The sequence below is a fragment of the Platalea leucorodia genome, assembly GCF_965183815.1.
Source record: "Platalea leucorodia genome assembly, chromosome: 1".
Classification (NCBI taxonomy): domain Eukaryota; kingdom Metazoa; phylum Chordata; class Aves; order Pelecaniformes; family Threskiornithidae; genus Platalea; species Platalea leucorodia.
The window spans coordinates 457,373-475,154 of record NC_138823.1 but is presented as its reverse complement, the minus strand read 5'-3'; the positions used below and the strand labels follow the sequence as shown (position 1 = coordinate 475,154).

Sequence of the window (17,782 nt, the reverse complement as noted above, 5' to 3'; positions counted from 1 at the left end):
GCTCTGCAAGGCACGGCTGCCCCCCGGCACCCCCATAACACCATCCCCGTCCCCGCAGGCGCAGCGTCATGTCAACGATCTCTACGAGGACCTGCGGGATGGACACAACCTCATCTCGCTGCTGGAGGTGCTCTCGGGGGACACGCTGGTAGGTGCCGCGCCGACCCCGCTGCCGCACCGCTGCCGTCCCGCTCCCCCGCGCCGGCTCCGCGTGCCGGCAACCCCGGCTGCTGGCCCTCCCATCCTCTGCTTCCCGCATCTGCCTCCCACCCCTCTCCTGCTTGGCCTGTCTCCCAGCTTCGGTCCCATCCCAGAGAGCCACCCGGCACTGTGCCGGAGTGCCCCGAGCCCCGCCAGCACGGCCGCCCCCCTCCATTCCGCAGCCCCCCCTGGCCCCACCGCGGCCTCTAACGCCCGGACGTCTCTTTGCTTTGGTGAACTCTCTGCTTCTCTGCGCTGGGCTCCTGTCGGCGGGTCTGCCCTGACCGTCCCCCTCTGGCCTTTGCCTCCTTCCTCTCTTTGCACTGCTCTGGCCGGGCAGCCGAGGGAGCGCGACGTGATCAGGAACTTGCGGTTGGTGAGTGGTTCTGCCGTTTGCTCTCCGCATGGCCCTGCGTGGCAAGTGTCTGCCGTGGCAACCGGGAGACGCTCCGCCACTGGTGCAGCTGCACCATCCCGTCCCGGTGCGGGTGCGGAGGAGAGGTGTCACTGCGTGCTGTGCCGGGGGGAGGCGCGTCAGCACCCCAGGGTGCTCCGGCAGCGGGGGCAGCCAGGGCAACCGAGGCCAAGCAGCGGCTAGGGCGGGTTTCCCTGCACTGGGCCTCGCCTGCAGCGGCGAGATAGGAGCATGGCATCACCAGGAGTGGTGCCACGGGGCTGGGACTCCCACGGGGCCGGGACTCCCATGGGGCCGGAGCTGGGCTGCAGCTTCTGGCACTGCAGCCAGACGTGCCATCCAGCCCCCCGGCTCCTCGGGGCTGCTGGAGGTCCCAGGGCACCCGGCGAGGGGGATGACGCTGTGGCCGCTGACCCCCCTGGCTCTCACGCCGGGGCTGGACCCTGCCCCGACTGGCTGCATTTCCCTCGTGCCCCATGGCTCTGGGGTGGAAGAGACCCTGGTCTGTCGCTGAGCGGCATGTGGGGGGCTCAGGGTCTCCCCGGCCGAGGCTGGGCACAGCTGCTGCCAGTGGAGCGTCAGTGCATCCGGGGGGGTCTGTCCAGGCAGGAGCTGCCCAGGGGGGCTGCCCAGGGGACCCCTGCCAGGGTCCCACAGGGGTGGGCAGGTTCCTGCTGGGGGGGTCGCCCAGCACGGCGGTGCCTGGTCCCTGCCGCGGGGCAAGACCAGCGCGTGCCAGGGAGCTGCGTGCCACCTCCAGCACGGCCCCGCCGCATCCGCGCGGGCAGGACAGGCTGCGGTGAGCTGGCGAGGGCAGGACGAGCGGTGCTGCTGGGATGCCACAAGTAGGGGCAGAGCAGGGCTGTGCCGTGCCTGTGCCGTGGGGCTGGCACTGCTGCGCGGCCGAGGAAGCGTGGGTGCAGGACACGGTGGCAAGGCCAGCTGCGCTCGCCATTGTTTGGTCCGGCAGCGCTTCCTGCCCACAGCCCCGCGGGACGGGCAGAGGATTTCCTGGCAGGTCCGTGCTGCCCGCTCCCTCCTGCACGGGCGCTGCCTGGACCGGGGCATGGGGCGTGGGGCGCGGTGGCACCTTGGCCGCAACCGGCTCGGCAGAGCTTCCCCGGGCAGCGGCTGCAATGCCCATGCGTGGTGGGAGGGGGTACCGGCCCCGGTCCCGGCACCAGCTCCCTGCGGCAATGGGGTGCCCGGGGCCTGCACTGCTCTTGCCTGTCCTGCCTGCACAGGCAGCTGCCGCATTTTGGGCAGGGGCTGTGCTCAGCGGGGTGGCGTGGGGAGGGGCTGGGCCCCCGCGATGGACGCCGTGGGGAGCAGGGCTGCCGCGCAGGGGTGCAGCGGGTGCTCCTCTTGCACTGCGCCTGGCGCTTGGCTTCCCGTGGCACGGCAGCCGGTGGCCCTGGCACCGCGTGGGCAGTGTGGCCCCGCCAGGGCTAGATCAGTTTGGGCTGGGTTGGCCCCAGCCGGTGGCTTTGCGATGGGAGAGGCGAGGATCGTCCCCTCCCCGGTGGGGACAAAGTGCGGAGGGCGTGTGGCATCGGCATGTGCGGCGCTGGGAGGGGCCGGGTCGGTGCATGGGCGTGGGCCGTGGTGCTCAGTGCTGAGCATCCCTCGCGTGCATGGGTGAGCCGGGGGGTGGCGGGGCCGGGTCCCGGCGGGGCCGAGTCGGGTGGGGGCCGCAGCTCATCACCCCTCGCTCTCCCCGCAGCCCCGGGAGAAGGGCAGGATGCGCTTCCACAAGCTGCAGAACGTGCAGATCGCCCTCAACTACCTGAAGCATCGCCAGGTAAGGGGGGATCACGGCGCTGCCGGGCTGGCGGGACCCCTCGGGGACCCCCGGGGCTGGGGCCTGCTCCCTGCCCTCGCTGCAGCCGCTGTGTGCCTTGGCCTCGCAGGTGAAACTGGTCAACATCCGCAACGATGACATTGCCGATGGCAACCCCAAGCTGACGCTGGGGCTCATCTGGACCATCATCCTCCACTTCCAGGTGAGCCCAGAGCCCTGGGGTCCGGCACAGGCACATGCTGTGCTGCGGCCTGGGGGGAATGTGGCCGTGGTGGGACTGGGGGTGGTGGCAGCGGTGCCGGCAGTGCCGGGAGGCTGGGGCTCTGCACCGCTGCAGGGGTCCCTGGTGCAGGTTTGGTCCCTGCGTGGGGCAGGAGCAGAGCAGTGGTGGGGCTGGGGCATCGCCGGCAGAGGCTGTGGTGAAGGTGGCAGCTGCCACGGCTCGAGCGCGCCCGTGCATGGTGGGAGCCGGCGGATGGCCCGGCGTAACCCCCCTGTCCCGGCAGATCTCGGACATCCAGGTGACGGGGCAGTCGGAAGACATGACGGCCAAGGAGAAGCTGCTGCTCTGGTCCCAGCGGATGGTGGAGGACTACCAGGGCCTGCGCTGCGACAACTTCACCACCAGCTGGCGGGACGGGCGCCTCTTCAACGCCATCATCCACCGGCACAAGTAGGTGGAGCAGAGCCAGGTCTGCTCCTTGCTGCTGTGTGTCGGGGCAACGCGCTGGGCTGGCTGGGGCGGGCAGTGCCGTACCTGTCTGCAGGCACAGAGCTCCCGTCTCCTTGGCAGGGACCCGGCACCACCGGCCCTGTCCTGTGGCACCGAGCCTCCCTTGGCACAACCGTCCCCTGGCTGGGGCTCCTGGGGGAGCAGGGGCTCCTGGCCCCCGTGGTGGTGAGAGCAGCCCCTGGGGCCATGGAGGACCTGGGTCCGGTGCTGGCAGGACTTGGCTGGCGGTGCAGGGTGATGCCGGGCCGAGCCGTGCACGGGGCAGGCGCGTGCTCGCTGGGACCAGCCGCCGGCGAGGCCAGCCGCACCGATCCTGCTTTGGGGCAATGCAGGCACGTGCTCTCGACAAGTCCCAGCCCATCAGCCCATGCTGGCAGCGCCATGGCGGCACAGGGAGCCGTGTGGCTTAGCCGCCTTCCCACGCTCCTGCCTGACCTGCCGGCCTGCTGCCTGCGTGGGCAGGTGGACGCTGACCCCCCCGGGCGGCGGGTGCCGTGCCCTCCACGGCGTGCCGGGGCGTAGGCAGGCAGGCCCCCGCGGGCCCAGCTGGGGCTGCCGCACGCCTTTGGGGAGCGCAAGTACGTGCAGGCGTGCCGCGCCCGTGCAGGGTGGGAGGAGGCACCCGCACCGTGCTGCACCACGCTGTGCCGCACTCTGCACCAAGCCGCTGCCGCGGCAGGAGCTCACCGACTGCCGCACCGACCTCGGTCCCGCCATGGAGCGGAGCGGGTGGTATCGGGCCAAGAAGCAACCGCGGCGCCGCAACGCGGCGAGCTCAGCGCGGGCTCTGCCGGGGGTGGAGAACGGGGTGGTGATGGTCTGCGAAGACGTCCCTGAGTGCTCAGCGGTCCCCGGCGTCAGCGGCTCCTTCTACTCCATCCAGCACAGCCTGCGCCTCAGGGAGCTGTAGGCACTGGGCTGGGCCGGGGGCCGGGACCCCCTGCCGGGCTGGGGGGGCTGGGGCTGCTGCCTGCCCCATGGCGGGCTGGGGTGTCTGCCTGCCCCACGGGGACACGGGGGCACTGCCTGCTCCGGGGTCCGTGCTCGGGGCCGTCAGGGTGTCCCTGGCTCCCGGTGCCCGTGGGCCGGGTGCAGGGGTCTCACCAGCTGCTGGTGTGGGTGTGCGGGGTGGCTCGGCAGAGGTGCAGGCAGCGCAGGCAGCTGTGGACCCTCCGTCCCTGGGGTTTCTCCAAACAACTGGCACCCAATGCCTGCCAGAAACCTGTGCCGTGGGCAGGGTGGGCAGAGGGCGCTGCCTGCGGTCCCCGGCCCTGCCGTCTGCCAGGTTCGGCGGGAGGGCGGCCACCGGCGTGGACCCTGCCCCCAGCTGCTGCGGGGTTCCCGGCGGGACCCCTGCTGACCCATCCCCGCTGCCCGCAGGCCCATGCTGATCGACATGAACCGGGTGTACCGCCAGAGCAACCTGGAGAACCTGGACCAGGCCTTCACCGTGGCCGAGCGGGACCTGGGGGTGACGCGCCTGCTGGACCCTGAAGGTACAGGCAGGGGGACGCGGCTGCGAGGGGACAGCGTCATGGTGGGGGGGCCACCCTGCAGAGCCCCCATCGCTCCCCACCCGGGGTCCCGTATCCCCCCGCCCGACCGCCCTCCCTCTCCGCAGACGTGGATGTGCCTCAGCCAGACGAGAAGTCCATCATCACCTACGTCTCCTCGCTCTACGACGCCATGCCCCGCGTGCCCGAGGTGCAGGACGGCGTCAAGGCCAATGTAAGTCTGGGGGCCGGGGAGCGTCGGCCTCCCCCCGCTGCGGGCGCCCGGACCCACGCGCTTCCCTCTGCCCAGGAGCTGCAGCTGCGCTGGCAGGAGTACTACGAGGTGGTGACGCTGCTGCTGCAGTGGATCCGCCAGCACACCATCCTCTTCGAGGAGCGCCGCTTCCCCGCCAGCTACGAGGAGATCGAGGTAAGGGAGCCGGGATGGTGCCGCGGGGCTGGCAGGGGATGAAAGGCCCCGGTGAGCTGTGCCAGTGCCCGGGGAGGTGCTTGGTGGTGACCCAGCTGGCCGGCGGCCCAGCCGTGGGCTGGCTCATGCCGCGGCAAGTCCTCCCGGTGCAGGCAACCCCGGGCCGCCATGCGCCCAGCCCTGCCGCACTTCAAGCTCATGCCGGCCTCGGGGCTGCGCGGCTCCGCAGGGAACAGGGAGACCCGGCCGCAGGCACAGCACCGCCTGTCCCTGCGCCCGCTGCCGGTCCCAGCCCTGGCTGGCTCCGTGCCGCCGGGCCCTGGGGGACTGTGGGGCTGGGGGGCTTGGTGCCGGGGCCAGCCAGGAGGGGCTGGGGAGCAGGTGGCCATGCCGCAGCAGAGCTGGGGCGCCCCAGGCAGGGAGGGCCCCTCTGATTCACTCTTTCCATGCTCCGTGTGAGTCACTGGTGGCAAACACCAGTTCCCCGCCCGGCCCTTTCCTTCCCGCCAGCTCCGCACGCATGGAAAATGGAGGAGGGGGGATCGCCTGAGCTGCCCCCTCCCGCCCCTGGCCCCTGCACAGCCGGCCCCAGCTGCACCCCCCCATAGCCCCTGCGCCCGCAGCGGCGGGGACGGGCTGCCAGGACAGGCAGCCTGGCAGGCAGAGGCGTCTGGCAGGCAGAGGGGTCCCAGCCCCCGGCCCGTGCCCGCAGTGGGGGGTCGCGGCACCCGGGGGTCCGTGCTGCCTGCCTTAGCGGCACCCTCCCTTGGCAGATCCTCTGGCGCCAGTTCCTGAAGTTCAAGGAGACGGAGCTCCCGGCCAAAGAGGCCGACAAGAACCGCTCCAAGGCCATCTTCCAGTCCCTGGAGGTGAGCGGCACCCGCCACCGGCCGTGCCCGGGAGGGCTGGGGGTCCCGGGAGGCTGAGGTTCTGAGGAGCTGGGGGTCCCGGGGGGCTGGAATCCTGAGGGGCCAGGGGTCCCGGGGCTCTGAGAGTCCCAAGGGGCTGGGGGTCCCAGGGTGCTGGGGGGTCTGAGGGTCCCAGGGTGCTGGGGGTCCTGCAGCATTCCTCGGCGTGCCCTGCCACGTCCGTGTCGGGGCGGAGGCCATCCCGTGCCTCTCCCGTCTCGTGGCTCCCATGAGGCTTTGCCTCCGGCGCGGAGCAGCTGAGACGTGGCACCCACGGCTGGGGCTGATGCCTTCCGCCGGCTCGGCCCTGCCCACCCCCTGCCAGTGGCATGGGGGTCCCGGGGCTGGTGGTCTGACCAGCCCGGGGGGTGCAGGGCGCTGTGCAGTCCGGGCAGCTGAAGGTGCCCCCCGGGTACCACCCGCTGGACGTGGAGAAGGAATGGGGCAAGCTGCACGTGGCCGTCCTGGAGCGGGAGAAGCTGCTGCGGGCCGAGTTCGAGAGGCGAGTGCCGTGGGCGGGGGCACCGGCCGGGGCGGCGGGGGCTGCTGGGTCCATGCGCGGCGCCGGGGCGGCTGGAGCTGGGTTGGCACCCGCGTCCCCTTCCACGCAGCCAAGCCGTTGGGCTGGGCCGGGGTGGGGTGGGGTGTCCCGGCCCCCCCTGTCCCGCCGGCGATGGAACCGCACTGTGCATGAGTCATTGCCATTCTCCGGGAAGCCAGCGCAGCCGCAGGCCCTGAGCGCGGCACGGCACTGCAGCCGGGTGCTGGTGGCTGTGCCGCGGGCTGGGCTCTGCCCTGCCGCCGGCTCTGCGCCCCATCCCACCGGGGGGCTCGCACCGCAGCAGGGGAGACCAGGCCTCGCCAGGGCTGGCAGCACAGGAGGGAGCGAGGCCAGGGCTGGCAGCGCAGGCAGGAGAGGGCAGCGGGGCCAGGCAGGCGAGAGGGAAGCCAGCGCAGGGTGGGGCTGGAGCTCTGCCCGCGGGCGGGCGGGAGCGGGAGCGGGATGGGAATGGGGAGCGGGATGGGGAGCAGGACGGGGAGTGGGACGGGGAGCGGGCTGGGGATGGGGAGCGGGACAGGGAGCGGGATGGGGCTCCTCGCCTGGGCAGGGATCGGATCCGGGTCTGCGGGGGCGGGATCAGAGCTGGGCTGGCCCAGAGTCCCTGCTGGGTGTGCTGGGACGGATCCGTGCTGTGTGGGGCGGGATCTGGGCTGTGCATGGACAGGACCCGTGCTGTGCAGGGAATGCGATCCGTGCTGTGCAGGGGATGGGATCCGTGCCATGAACGTACAGGATCTGTGCTGGAACAAAGTTCCTGCTGGGTGTGCAGGGACAGGATCCATGCTGTGCAGGAATGGGATCCGTGCTATGCATGCATGAGATCCATACCACGTGGGGCAGGATCTGTGCCTTGCATGGTCAGGATCTGTGCTGTGCATAGACAGGATCTGTGCCAGGCGGGGATGGGATTCATGCTGTGCATGGGCAGGATCTGTGCTGTGCAGGGACAGGACCCATGCCATGCGTGGAAGGGATCGGTGCCCCATGGGGCCGGACCCATCCCGTGCGTGGACGGGATCGGTGCCCGCATGCTGACCCCAGCCGCGCCGTCTCCCCATGCAGGCTGGAGCGGCTGCAGCGCATCGTCAGCAAGCTGCAGATGGAGTCGGGGCTCTGCGAGGAGCAGCTCAACCAGGCTGACACCCTGCTACAGTCGGTGAGCAGCGGCTCCGGCCGCGGGGGCACGGCGGAGGGGGCCAGGCGGTGCGCGGGGCCCTGACTGTGCCCCTGACCGTGCCCCTGACCGTGCCCCGTCCCCAGGACGTCCGACTACTGAATGCGGGGAAGCCGCCGCAGAAGGCGGCCGAGATCGAGCGGGACTTGGACAAGGCAGATGCCATGATCCGGCTGCTCTTCAACGATGTGCAGACCCTCAAGGACGGCCGGCACCCGCAGGGGGAGCAGATGTACCGCAGGTACGGCTGCGCTGGGTGCGCCCCATGAGCAGCCAACGACCTGTACCCCCCATGTCCCCTGTGCCCCCCATGTCCCCCGTGTCCCCAGTGCCCCCCATGTCCCCATTGCCCTCTACATCCCCCGTGTCCCCCATGTCCCCATTGCCCATGTCCCCGTAGCCCCCCATGTCCCCTGTCCCCCCCATGTCCCCCTTGCCCCCCATGTCCTCCATGCTCTCCGTGTCCCCATTGCCCATGTCCCCCGTGCTCTCCATGTCCCCTGTGTCCCCCATGTCCCCCGTGCCCCCCATGTTCCCCTTGCCCCCCATGTCCCCCGTGCTCTCCATGTCCCCTGTGTCCCCCATGTCCCCCGTGCCCCCCATGTTCCCCTTGCCCCCCATGTCCCCCGTGCTCTCCATGTCCCCTGTGTCCCCCATGTCCCCCGTGCCCCCCATGTTCCCCTTGCCCCCCATGTCCCCTGTGCTCTCCATGTCCCCCGTGCCCCCCATGTCCCCCGTAGCCCCCCATGTCCCCTGTCCCCCCCATGTCCCCCTTGCCCCCCATGTCCTCCATGCTCTCCGTGTCCCCATTGCCCATGTCCCCCGTGCTCTCCATGTTCCCCGTGCCCCCCATGTCCCCCTTGCCCTCCACGTCCCCCACGCCCCAATGTCCCTGTTGCCCCCCATGTCCCCCTTGCCCCCCATGTCCCCTTTGCCCTCCACGTCCCGCCTGCCCCCTGTGCCGATGTGCCACCTGCCCGCAGGGTGTACCGCCTGCATGAGCGCCTCGTGGCCATCCGCACCGAGTACAACCTGCGGCTCAAGTCAGGCGCGCCGGCGGCAGTGGTGACGGTGCCGCTGGGGCAGCAGCCACGGCAGGAGCTGGACGAGGCGACGCTGCGGTACCTGCAGGACCTGCTGGCCTGGGTGGAGGAGAACCAGCGGCGGCTGGGGGCGGCCGAGTGGGGTATGGACCTGCCCACCGTGGAGTCCCACCTGGGCAGCCACCGCGGCCTCCACCACTCCATTGAGGAGTTCCGCACCAAGATCGAGCGGGCGCGGGCCGACGAGGTGAGTCGCCCACCACGGGGTCCCCCTGGGGCTGCCCTCGCCCCTGCTCCCGGGGGTCCCTGAGGCATCGGGGCTGTGCTCAGGCTGGTGGGGGGCTCTGGGGAGAGCAGCCCATCCCGGCTCCCCTTGGCCCCCCCGGCCCCAGCTCTGCCCCCGCCAGCTGCCCGCTCTGGAACCCCTCTGTGCCCTGGGATGCCCTGATGACCAGGGGCCACGGTGCCCCGAGGGCTGGCCCCCCCCCCCGCTGCCCTTCCCAGGCGCTGCCCCACCTTAAGCCCCCCTGCACGCTGGGTGAGGGGATCCACAATGGGAGCGGGCGCTGCCCCCGGCGCAGAGGGGCTGCTGGGGCTGGCGCTGCCCCCTCCATGCATGGCGCTCGCCCTGCCCCGCGGCCCTGCCCCGCAGCCCTGCCCCGGCACTCCCCGGCGTTAGGGTCTCTCCCTGGACCCCACCTTTGGGAGGCTGGGGTGCTCTGGGGAGGCCGGGGTGCTGCTGTCCCCAGGGGCTGCGTCAGGAGGTCCCCACGCTCACGGCATGTCTCCCCCAGGCACAGCTCTCCCCTGGCCCCCGCAACGCCTACCGGGAGTGCCTGGGCAAGCTGGACCTGCAGTACGCCAAGCTGCTGGTGAGGCTGCGGGCTGGGGCGGGGGGCAACGGGGACGGGGGGGGGCAGGACATGACATGAGGGAGACCTGCATGGGAGGAGGATGCAGGACCTGGGGGAGATGTGCGGGGAGGAGGATGTAGTGGGGAGATGCGTGGGCAGGAGGTGCAGGACCTGGGGGAGATGTGCGGGCAGGAGGTGCGGGATGTGGGGGAGATGCGTGGGGAGAAGGTGTGGGACCTGGGGAAGATGCGTGGGCAGGAGGTGCAGGACGTGGGGGAGATGCGTGGGCAGAAGGTGCAGGACATGGCGGAGATGAGTGGGCAGGAGGTGCAGGACGCGGGGGAGATGCGTGGGCAGGAGGTGCGGGACCAGGGGGAGATGTGCGGGGAGGAGGATGGGGGGGCAAAGACACGTGGGGAGGAGGGTGCAGACATGGTCCATCCCTGTTCCCCGTCCCCAGAACTCCTCCAAGTCCCGGCTGCGGCACCTGGAGAGCCTCCACAGCTTCGTCAGTGCTGCCACCAAGGAGCTGATGTGGCTGAACGAGAAGGAGGAGGAGGAGGTGAACTTCGACTGGAGCGACCGCAACCCCAACATGACGGCCAAGAAGGAGAACTACTCGGTACGGAGAGAGCCCCAGGGTGTGCCGTCCTGCCCGCTCCCCATCGCCGCACACGGCTGTGCTTGCACGGTCCCCGTCCCTGCACACAGCTGTCCTGCATGGTCCCTGTCCCTCCCTGTCCCTGCATGTGGCTGTCCTCACACGGTCCCCGTCCCTCTGGCCTGCCGGTGACAGGTTTTTGGAGGTGCCTCCTGCACTCTGTGGCAGAGGATGCCCTTTGGCCACCCCGGCCCTGCCGTGCCGTGCTGCCGCGGCCCCGCTGTGCTGTGCTGCTTGCCGAGGCTCCAGCCCTGCTCTTATCTCCTCCTCGTGCCAGCTCTGCTCGTTATCTCTTCGCTGTCTGATCTGGGGCTGGAGTCGCTCTTCCCCTCTCGCTATCGATTGACTGAAACCACATCTGTGCTCTGCAGCTGAGCACCTTAACCCTGCTGCTGCCGCATCTCCTGCTGTGCTTGCACGTCTGTTGGCAGGCACACATCCCCCAAACCCAATTTGGGGTGTCGCAAACCGCTGCACCCCCGTCCCGCCCCACAGTCTCTGAGCACCCCCAGCCCCCTCCCTCAGCCCCCCAGGCTCCCTGTCCCCCTCCCTGAGCACCCATATCCCATCTCTGAGCACCCCCAGCCCCCCGTCCCCCTCCCTGAGCACCCATATCCCATCCCTGAGCACCCCCAGCTCCCCGTCCCCCTCCTTGAGCACCTATATCCCACCCCTGAGCACCCCCAGCCCCCCTGTCCCCCTCCCTGAGCACCCAAATCCCATCCCTCAGCCCCCCAGGCTCCCTGTCCCCCTCCCTGAGCACCCATATCCCATCTCTGAGCACCCCCAGCCCCCCTGTCCCCCTCCCTGAGCACCTATATCCCACCCCTGAGCACCCCCAGCCCCCCTGTCCCCCTCCCTGAGCACCCATATCCCATCCCTCAGCCCCCCAGCCCCCCGTCCCCCTCCCTGAGCACCCATATCTCATCTCTGAGCACCCCCAGCCCCCCTGTCCCCCTCCCTGAGCACCCATATCCCATCCCTGAGCATCCTCAGCCCCCCGTCCCCCTCCCTGAGCACCCATATCCCATCCCTCAGCCCCCCAGGCTCCCTGTCCCCCTCCCTGAGCACCCCCAGCCCCCATATCCCATCCCTGAGCACCCCCAGCACCCATATCCCATCCCTCAGCCCCCCAGGCTCCCTGTCCCCCTCCCTGAGCACCCCCAGCCCCCATATCCCATCCCTGAGCACCCCCAGCACCCATATCCCATCCCTCAGCACCCCCAGCCCCGTCCCCCAGCCCTCCCAACCCAATCCCCCAGTGCCCCTACCCCTGCCCCCCCCGCACCCCCAGCCCCCCACCCCAGCAGCCTCCTGTGGTGGGTGCTGGACCCAACTCTCCCCCGCTGAGCGTCCCCCTCCAGCTTGGCCCCGATGGCCCCCAGCAGCCGCAGAGGGCCCGAGGCAGGGGTAGGAAGGTGCCTCGGCCCCGGGCGCACACAGATGCGCACGCAGGCACACAGACACACGCACAGACGCGCACACGCGTGTGCTGGCCCTGCCGGGGGCCGGGTGCTCACCACTCACTCCGGGGGCTGTGCCAGGGGCTGATGCGGGAGCTGGAGCTGCGGGAGCGCAAGATCAAGGAGCTGCAGAGCACGGGGGACCGGCTGCTGCGGGAGGAGCACCCAGGCAGGCAGACCCTGGAGGTGAGGGGGCCTGGGGGGCCCCGGGCACCGGGGGTCACTCGCGTGGGGCATGGGGCGTGGGGCAGTGGGCACTGGGGTCACTGGTGTGGGGCGCAGTGCGTGAGGCGGTGGGCACTGGGGTCACTGGTGTGGGGCGTGGGGCAGTGGGCACTGGGGTCACTGGTGTGGGGCGCAGTGCGTGAGGCGGTGGGCACTGGGGTCACTGGTGTGGGGCGTGGAGCAGTGGGCACCGGGGGTCACAGGTGTGGAGCGCAGTGTGTGGGGCAGTCGCAGTGCACGGAGGGGCTGTGGCAGTGCAGGCAGCTGCCTGGGTGGGGTGGGGGCTGGCTGGTGCCGGTGCCGGTGCCGGTGCCAGTGCAGGCAGGGTGACGCCTCCCCCTTTCAGGCTTTCCAGGCAGCCCTGCAGACCCAGTGGAGCTGGATGCTCCAGCTGTGCTGCTGCATCGAGGCCCACCTGAAGGAGAACAGCGCCTACTTCCAGGTAGGGTGGGGCGGGAGGGGGTCCCCACGCCGGCGCAGCCAGGGCCTGCCGGGCACCCGCCCCCCTGACCCCCCTCGCCCCCCTAGTTCTTCGCCGATGTGAAGGAGGCTGAGGAATTCCTGAGGAAGACGCAGGAGAACATGAAGAAGAAATACTCGTGCGACCGCAGCATCACGGTCACGCGCCTGGAGGACCTGCTGCAGGACTGCGCGGTGAGTGACCCCCGCCCGCTGCGCCCCCGGGGTGACCCCCCCAATGCGTGAGCCCTGCTGCACCCCCGGGATGACCCCCCCAATGCATGAGCCCCGCTGCAGCTCCAGGGGTGACCCCCCCAACACGTGAGCCCCGCTGCACCCCTGCGGTGACCCCTAGCCCTGCTGCAGCCCCAGGGGTGAACCCCCCCAACGCATGAGCCCTGCTGCACCCCAGGGGTGACCCCCAGCCCTGCTGCAGCCCCAGGGGTGAACCCCCCCCAACGCATGAGCCCTGCTACACCCCTGGGGTGACCCCCCCCAACGCATGAGCCCCGCTGCAGCCCCAGGGGTGACCCCCAGCCCTGCTGCAGCCCCAGGGGTGAACCCCCCCCAACGCATGAGCCCTGCTGCACCCCAGGGGTAACCCCCAGCCCCGCTGCACCCCCGGGGTGACCCCCCCAATGCATGAGCCCCGCTGCACCCTTGGGGTGACTCCCCCAACACGTGAGCCCCGCTGCAGCCCCAGGCGTGACCCCCAGCCCCACTGCAGCCCCAGGGGTGGGTGACCCCCCATGTGAGGCCAGCTGCAGCGTGCTGGGGTGACATCCCCACATGTGCGCCCCACTGCAGCCCCCCGAGGATGATCCCCCGCAAGCGCCCCCCACTGCAGAGCCTCAGGGGTGACCCCCAGCACGTGCACCCTGCCGCAGCACCCCGGGGTGACCCCCCCCCCCCCACTGCAGCGACCTCCCCCCCAGCATGCAGACCCCACAGCAGGAGTGAACCCCTCCACACCCCGCTCCTGTGACCCCCCCCAATAATCCCCCTCCCCACTGCAGCCCCTCCTCTCATTGCCCTCTGCAGTGACCCCGCTCCACGCCCCACAGCCCCCAGTGGGAGCGGGCGAGCCTCCCACGGACCCTCCCACCCCCTCCCCGCCCGCTCCCCAGACCCCCACCCAGCGGGGGGAGCCCCCCGGGCCCCCCTGACCCCACTGTGCCCACAGGAGCAGAAGGACCAGCTGGCGGAGTACGGGGGGCAGCTGGCGGGGCTGGCCCGCCGCGCCAAGGCCATCGTCCAGCTGAAGCCCCGCAGCCCCGGCACCCCCCTCCAGGGCCGCCTGCCCATCCAGGCCGTCTGCGACTACAAGCAAATAGAGGTGCGAGGGGGAGCGGGGAGCAGGGCGGGCGGGGAGGGACGCGTGGGGACCCCCTGCCCCGTGCTCACACCGCCCTGACCCCGCAGATCACCGTGCACAAGAACGACGAGTGCACCCTGCTCAGCAACGCCCAGCCCTACAAGTGGAGGGTGCTGAGCGCCGCCGGCAACGAAGCCATCGTCCCCTCCGTCTGCTTCCTCGTGCCGCCCCCCAACAAGGAGGCGCTGGATGCCGTGCACAGGTGAGCGCTGGCCGCCCCCGTCCTGGGCCACCTCTGCGGCACTGTCCTCGGCTCCCCCCCCTGCCGTGGGGTCCCTGCCGCTCCTCCCTCGCCCCCCGGCTTGCTCACGCCATCTCTCCCCAGGCTGGAGGCCGCCCACCAGCACCTCCTCGTGCTCTGGCACCAGCTGCACCTGGACATGAGGAGCCTCCTGTCCTGGCAGTACCTGATCCGCGACATCCAGCAGATCCAGTCCTGGTCCCACCTGACGGTGAGTCCCCCCCTGGTGCCGGCACAGGGCAGCGCCCAGCCCGGCGGGGTCCCCGGGGGTCCCACTCTGGCGGCAGGGGCTGACGGCACCCTTTGGCCCCCCAGTTCCGCACAATGCAGGTGGAGGAGTGCCGGCAGGTCCTGCGCAGCCTGGAGACCCACTACCAGGAGTTCCTGCGGGACAGCCAGGACTCGCAGAGCTTCCAGCCCGATGACCGGCTGCACGTGGAGCGCGAGTACAACGCCTGCACCCAGAAGTACGAGCTGCTGCTGCGCAGCCAGGAGAAAGGTGAGGCCTCTCCTCCTTGTCACCCCGTGCTCCCTGGGGCGTCCCCTCCGTCCCTGGGGATGCAGACAGGGCGAACGGAGCGAGAAGGCGCTAACCCGTCCCCGGTGTCCCCACAGGAGAACAGGACGAGTCCCTGTGCAAGAGCTACATCTCGCAGCTGAAAGACATCCGTCTGCAGCTGGAGGGCTGCGAGACCCGCACCATCCACAAGATCCGCCTGCCCCTTGACAAGGACCCGGTCAAGGAGTGCGCCCAGCGCATCACCGAGCAGCAGGTATGCGTGCACACGCGCGTCTGCAGGTGTGCAACGCACATGGATGGGGACCTCGGCACCCAGGACGGGGCTGGTGTCTGTCCACCCACACTGGCGGGCTGCAGACCCCTTCCCCTTCTCTGCTCCTTCTCCTCCTGGGTCGGGGGTGGCCAGGGCCCTGCAGGCTGGGTCCTGGCTGGCAGGACACGGTGTTTGGCACGGTGTTATATGGGGATCAGCCACGGGCAGGGTTTGGCCCCAAACTGCAGCCTGGCACCAGGCAGAGAGTGAGGGACCCTCCTCTCCCCGCAGCAAATCCACCTGGAGCTGGAGGGCATCAAGAAGAACCTGGACAAGGTCAGCGAGAAGACAGAGAAGGTGCTGGCCCAGCCAGAGCAGGCCAGCTCAGCCCCCATCTTGCGCTCAGAGCTGGAGATCACCCTGCAGAAGATGGACCAGGTGTACAGCCTCTCCAGCATCTACCTGGAGAAGTGAGTGCCCAGCCCCTGCGTGGCTCCTTGGTCATCCCGGGCTGGGGAAAACCGTTGCGTCGGCGGGGATGAGCCTGGTCTGGCCAGGGGTGGGCTGATGAGGTCTGGAGGAAGCTGCCTGTGCCGGCGAGTCCTTCCCTTCCCGTCGGCTGTGTGCCGACTGATGCTGCTGCCCGCCTGGGCTCTGGCACCAGCTGAGCCCGTCTCCTCTCTCCACAGGCTGAAGACCATCAACCTGGTGATCCGCAGCACTCAGGGGGCAGAGGAGCTGGTCAAGAAGTACGAGGACCAGCTGAAGGATGTGCAGACCGTGCCGGCTGACCTCAAGGAGCTGGAGGCCAGCAAGGCCGAGCTGAAGGTAATGGCTGGGGCAGCACCATGCTGAGGGGGAGCCGGGGGGGACCGGCGCTGACCACTGCTCTGTCTGCCGCAGCGGCTGCGCGCGCAGGCGGAGGGGCACCAGCCCTTCTTCAGCACGCTGGAGACTGACCTGAGCAAGGCCAAGGACGTCAACGAGCGGATGGTCAGGGGCCACAGCGAGCGCGATGTGGACCTGGACCGCTACCGGGAGAGAGTCCAGCAGCTGCTAGAGCGCTGGCAGGCCGTCTTGACCCAGACGGACCTGCGCCAGCGTGAGCTGGACCAGCTGGGCCGCCAGCTGCGGTACTACCGCGAAAGCTGCGATGGGCTGCTCCAATGGATCCAGGATGCAAAGCAGCGGCAGGAGAAAATCCAGGCGGTGCCCATCACCGACAGCAAGACCGTGCGGGAGCAGTTGCTGCAGGAGAAGGTAGCGTCCGCGGTGGGGCGAATGGGGCCAGCCTGGCCGGTGCTCTCAGCCATCCCTGGCCGTGGCGGGGCAGCCACAGGACACCTAAGCTCAACCCTGCTTGTTTCCCCAGAAACTCCTGGAGGAGTGCGACCGCAACAAGGAGAAGGTGGAGGAGTGCCAGCGCTACGCCAAGCAGTACATCGACGCCATCAAGGTGCGCCCGCTGGCCGTGCCTGCCTGCTCCGGGCTGGCCTCCCTGGTGGTGCTGGGGCAGGCGTGGGGCTGGGGAGGGGCAGCCCAGTGCCAGGCAGCCCCGAAGGGCCCAGGGGGCTCGCTGGGGACACTGGCCAGCGTGCTGAGGACCCCTCTCCCCGGCAGGATTATGAGCTGCAGCTGGTGAGCTTCAAGGCACAGGTGGAGCCGATGGCCTCTCCAGCCAAGAAGCCCAAAGTGCAGTCTGCATCCGACAGCATCATCCAGGAGGTGAGGGGGAGCCCCGCCGCGTGCAGGCCGGGGGCGCCTGACAGGTCCCGGCACGCGGCTGAGCCCGGGCAGCTCCTTCCCCAGGAGCAGAGGGCTGCAGCCCCTTGCTGAAAGGGTGGGCACGGCGGGGCTGGCGTGCAGGCTCGCCTCCGTCCGTCCTCACCGCTGCCGGGGTGCCGGGCAGCTGGGCCGGGGGGTGCCACGGGCGTGCTCCCCTCCTGCTGACCCCCGCTGTCTGCCGCAGTACGTGGACTTGCGGACGCGGTACAGCGAGCTGACCACACTCACGAGCCAGTACATCAAGTTCATCACGGAGACGCTGCGACGGCTGGAGGAGGAGGAGGTAGGGGAGCGGCGTGCGGGCACGTGGGGTGGCATGACTCCGGCATTGTCTTTCCGGCATAACAACGGGGAACATGGTTCATGATGACTGCCAGCCCCCCATCACTAACGCTGGCCCACGGCCTCTAACTCCACTCTGATCTGGGCTCCTGGGACCGAAGCTGCTGGCTCTGGGTGCAGCGGGTCTCCGAGCTGAGAGCCGGCCGGAGAGGCACGCAGAGCTGGCTCTGGGCGCCGCCGGGCTCTGGCGTGACTGGTGGTAGGAGGCACTTCCCAGATACACGTAGTGCAGTCAGCATCTGCCTTCCGCATGAACGCTGTGCTCGGGCGCCGCGGGACTGGAGCCCTCGGGTGTTCTGTCTTGGTAACCTTTCTAACTCTTGGTTTCTGCCCTTGGAAGTCGAGCAGCTTTGCCAGTGCTTTGTCTTGGGGGATGTTTGTGTTGGTGGGGATCTAATGAAGGGTAAAAAACCAGGATGACTCTGGCATCCCTGCACCAGGTACTCACTCTGCGCATGTCCCCCTCCCCACGGCACCCCTCCGCCTCACCCCATGGCCGCCAGCAGCCTGTGCGCTCCTCCTGCCCACTGCACCCCTGCCCTCCGGAGAGCCACTCGCTCCCGTGCTCCTCGCCCTCCTCTGCCTCTGCTCCCGGGCTGTCGCTGCACTTGTCGGGGTGGTGCGAGGGGACTCAGCCCCATGGCGCGGGGGTCCGGCTCACCCGCATGTGCGCTGCCTGTGCCCGGGCCCTGCACGGAGCGTGCGCCTGCCTTGCTCGCGGTGCATGCGGCACGAGTACTCTGTGGCACAGCCCTGAGCCACGCATGAGCCGTGTCGGCCCTTCGGCAGACGGCCAGCTGGCGGGGTTGCCTGGAGCAGGCCAGTGCGGGGGGATTTGGAGCAG

General features: G+C 70.2%; 1 protein-coding gene across 7 annotated transcripts in view; it reads left to right on the top strand.

Annotated features, from left to right (window-relative positions):
- The window catches only part of PLEC (plectin), a 67,341-nt gene that overhangs the window by 35,639 nt on the left and 13,920 nt on the right, over positions 1 to 17,782 (top strand). For all 7 annotated transcript variants that reach the window (XM_082317465.1, XM_082317463.1, XM_082317469.1 and 4 more), the window contains 28 exons: positions 59 to 148; positions 2,340 to 2,417; positions 2,527 to 2,619; positions 2,924 to 3,090; positions 4,531 to 4,646; positions 4,772 to 4,878; positions 4,954 to 5,073; positions 5,847 to 5,942; positions 6,356 to 6,483; positions 7,606 to 7,699; positions 7,804 to 7,958; positions 8,701 to 9,007; positions 9,555 to 9,632; positions 10,075 to 10,236; positions 11,820 to 11,924; positions 12,310 to 12,405; positions 12,492 to 12,617; positions 13,606 to 13,758; positions 13,845 to 13,999; positions 14,123 to 14,249; positions 14,354 to 14,537; positions 14,654 to 14,811; positions 15,103 to 15,281; positions 15,501 to 15,639; positions 15,715 to 16,071; positions 16,184 to 16,267; positions 16,432 to 16,536; positions 16,781 to 16,879. In XM_082317465.1, the coding sequence (XP_082173591.1) occupies positions 59 to 148; positions 2,340 to 2,417; positions 2,527 to 2,619; positions 2,924 to 3,090; positions 4,531 to 4,646; positions 4,772 to 4,878; positions 4,954 to 5,073; positions 5,847 to 5,942; positions 6,356 to 6,483; positions 7,606 to 7,699; positions 7,804 to 7,958; positions 8,701 to 9,007; positions 9,555 to 9,632; positions 10,075 to 10,236; positions 11,820 to 11,924; positions 12,310 to 12,405; positions 12,492 to 12,617; positions 13,606 to 13,758; positions 13,845 to 13,999; positions 14,123 to 14,249; positions 14,354 to 14,537; positions 14,654 to 14,811; positions 15,103 to 15,281; positions 15,501 to 15,639; positions 15,715 to 16,071; positions 16,184 to 16,267; positions 16,432 to 16,536; positions 16,781 to 16,879 (3,858 nt within the window). The remainder of the gene's footprint in view (positions 1 to 58; positions 149 to 2,339; positions 2,418 to 2,526; positions 2,620 to 2,923; positions 3,091 to 4,530; positions 4,647 to 4,771; positions 4,879 to 4,953; positions 5,074 to 5,846; positions 5,943 to 6,355; positions 6,484 to 7,605; positions 7,700 to 7,803; positions 7,959 to 8,700; positions 9,008 to 9,554; positions 9,633 to 10,074; positions 10,237 to 11,819; positions 11,925 to 12,309; positions 12,406 to 12,491; positions 12,618 to 13,605; positions 13,759 to 13,844; positions 14,000 to 14,122; positions 14,250 to 14,353; positions 14,538 to 14,653; positions 14,812 to 15,102; positions 15,282 to 15,500; positions 15,640 to 15,714; positions 16,072 to 16,183; positions 16,268 to 16,431; positions 16,537 to 16,780; positions 16,880 to 17,782) is intronic.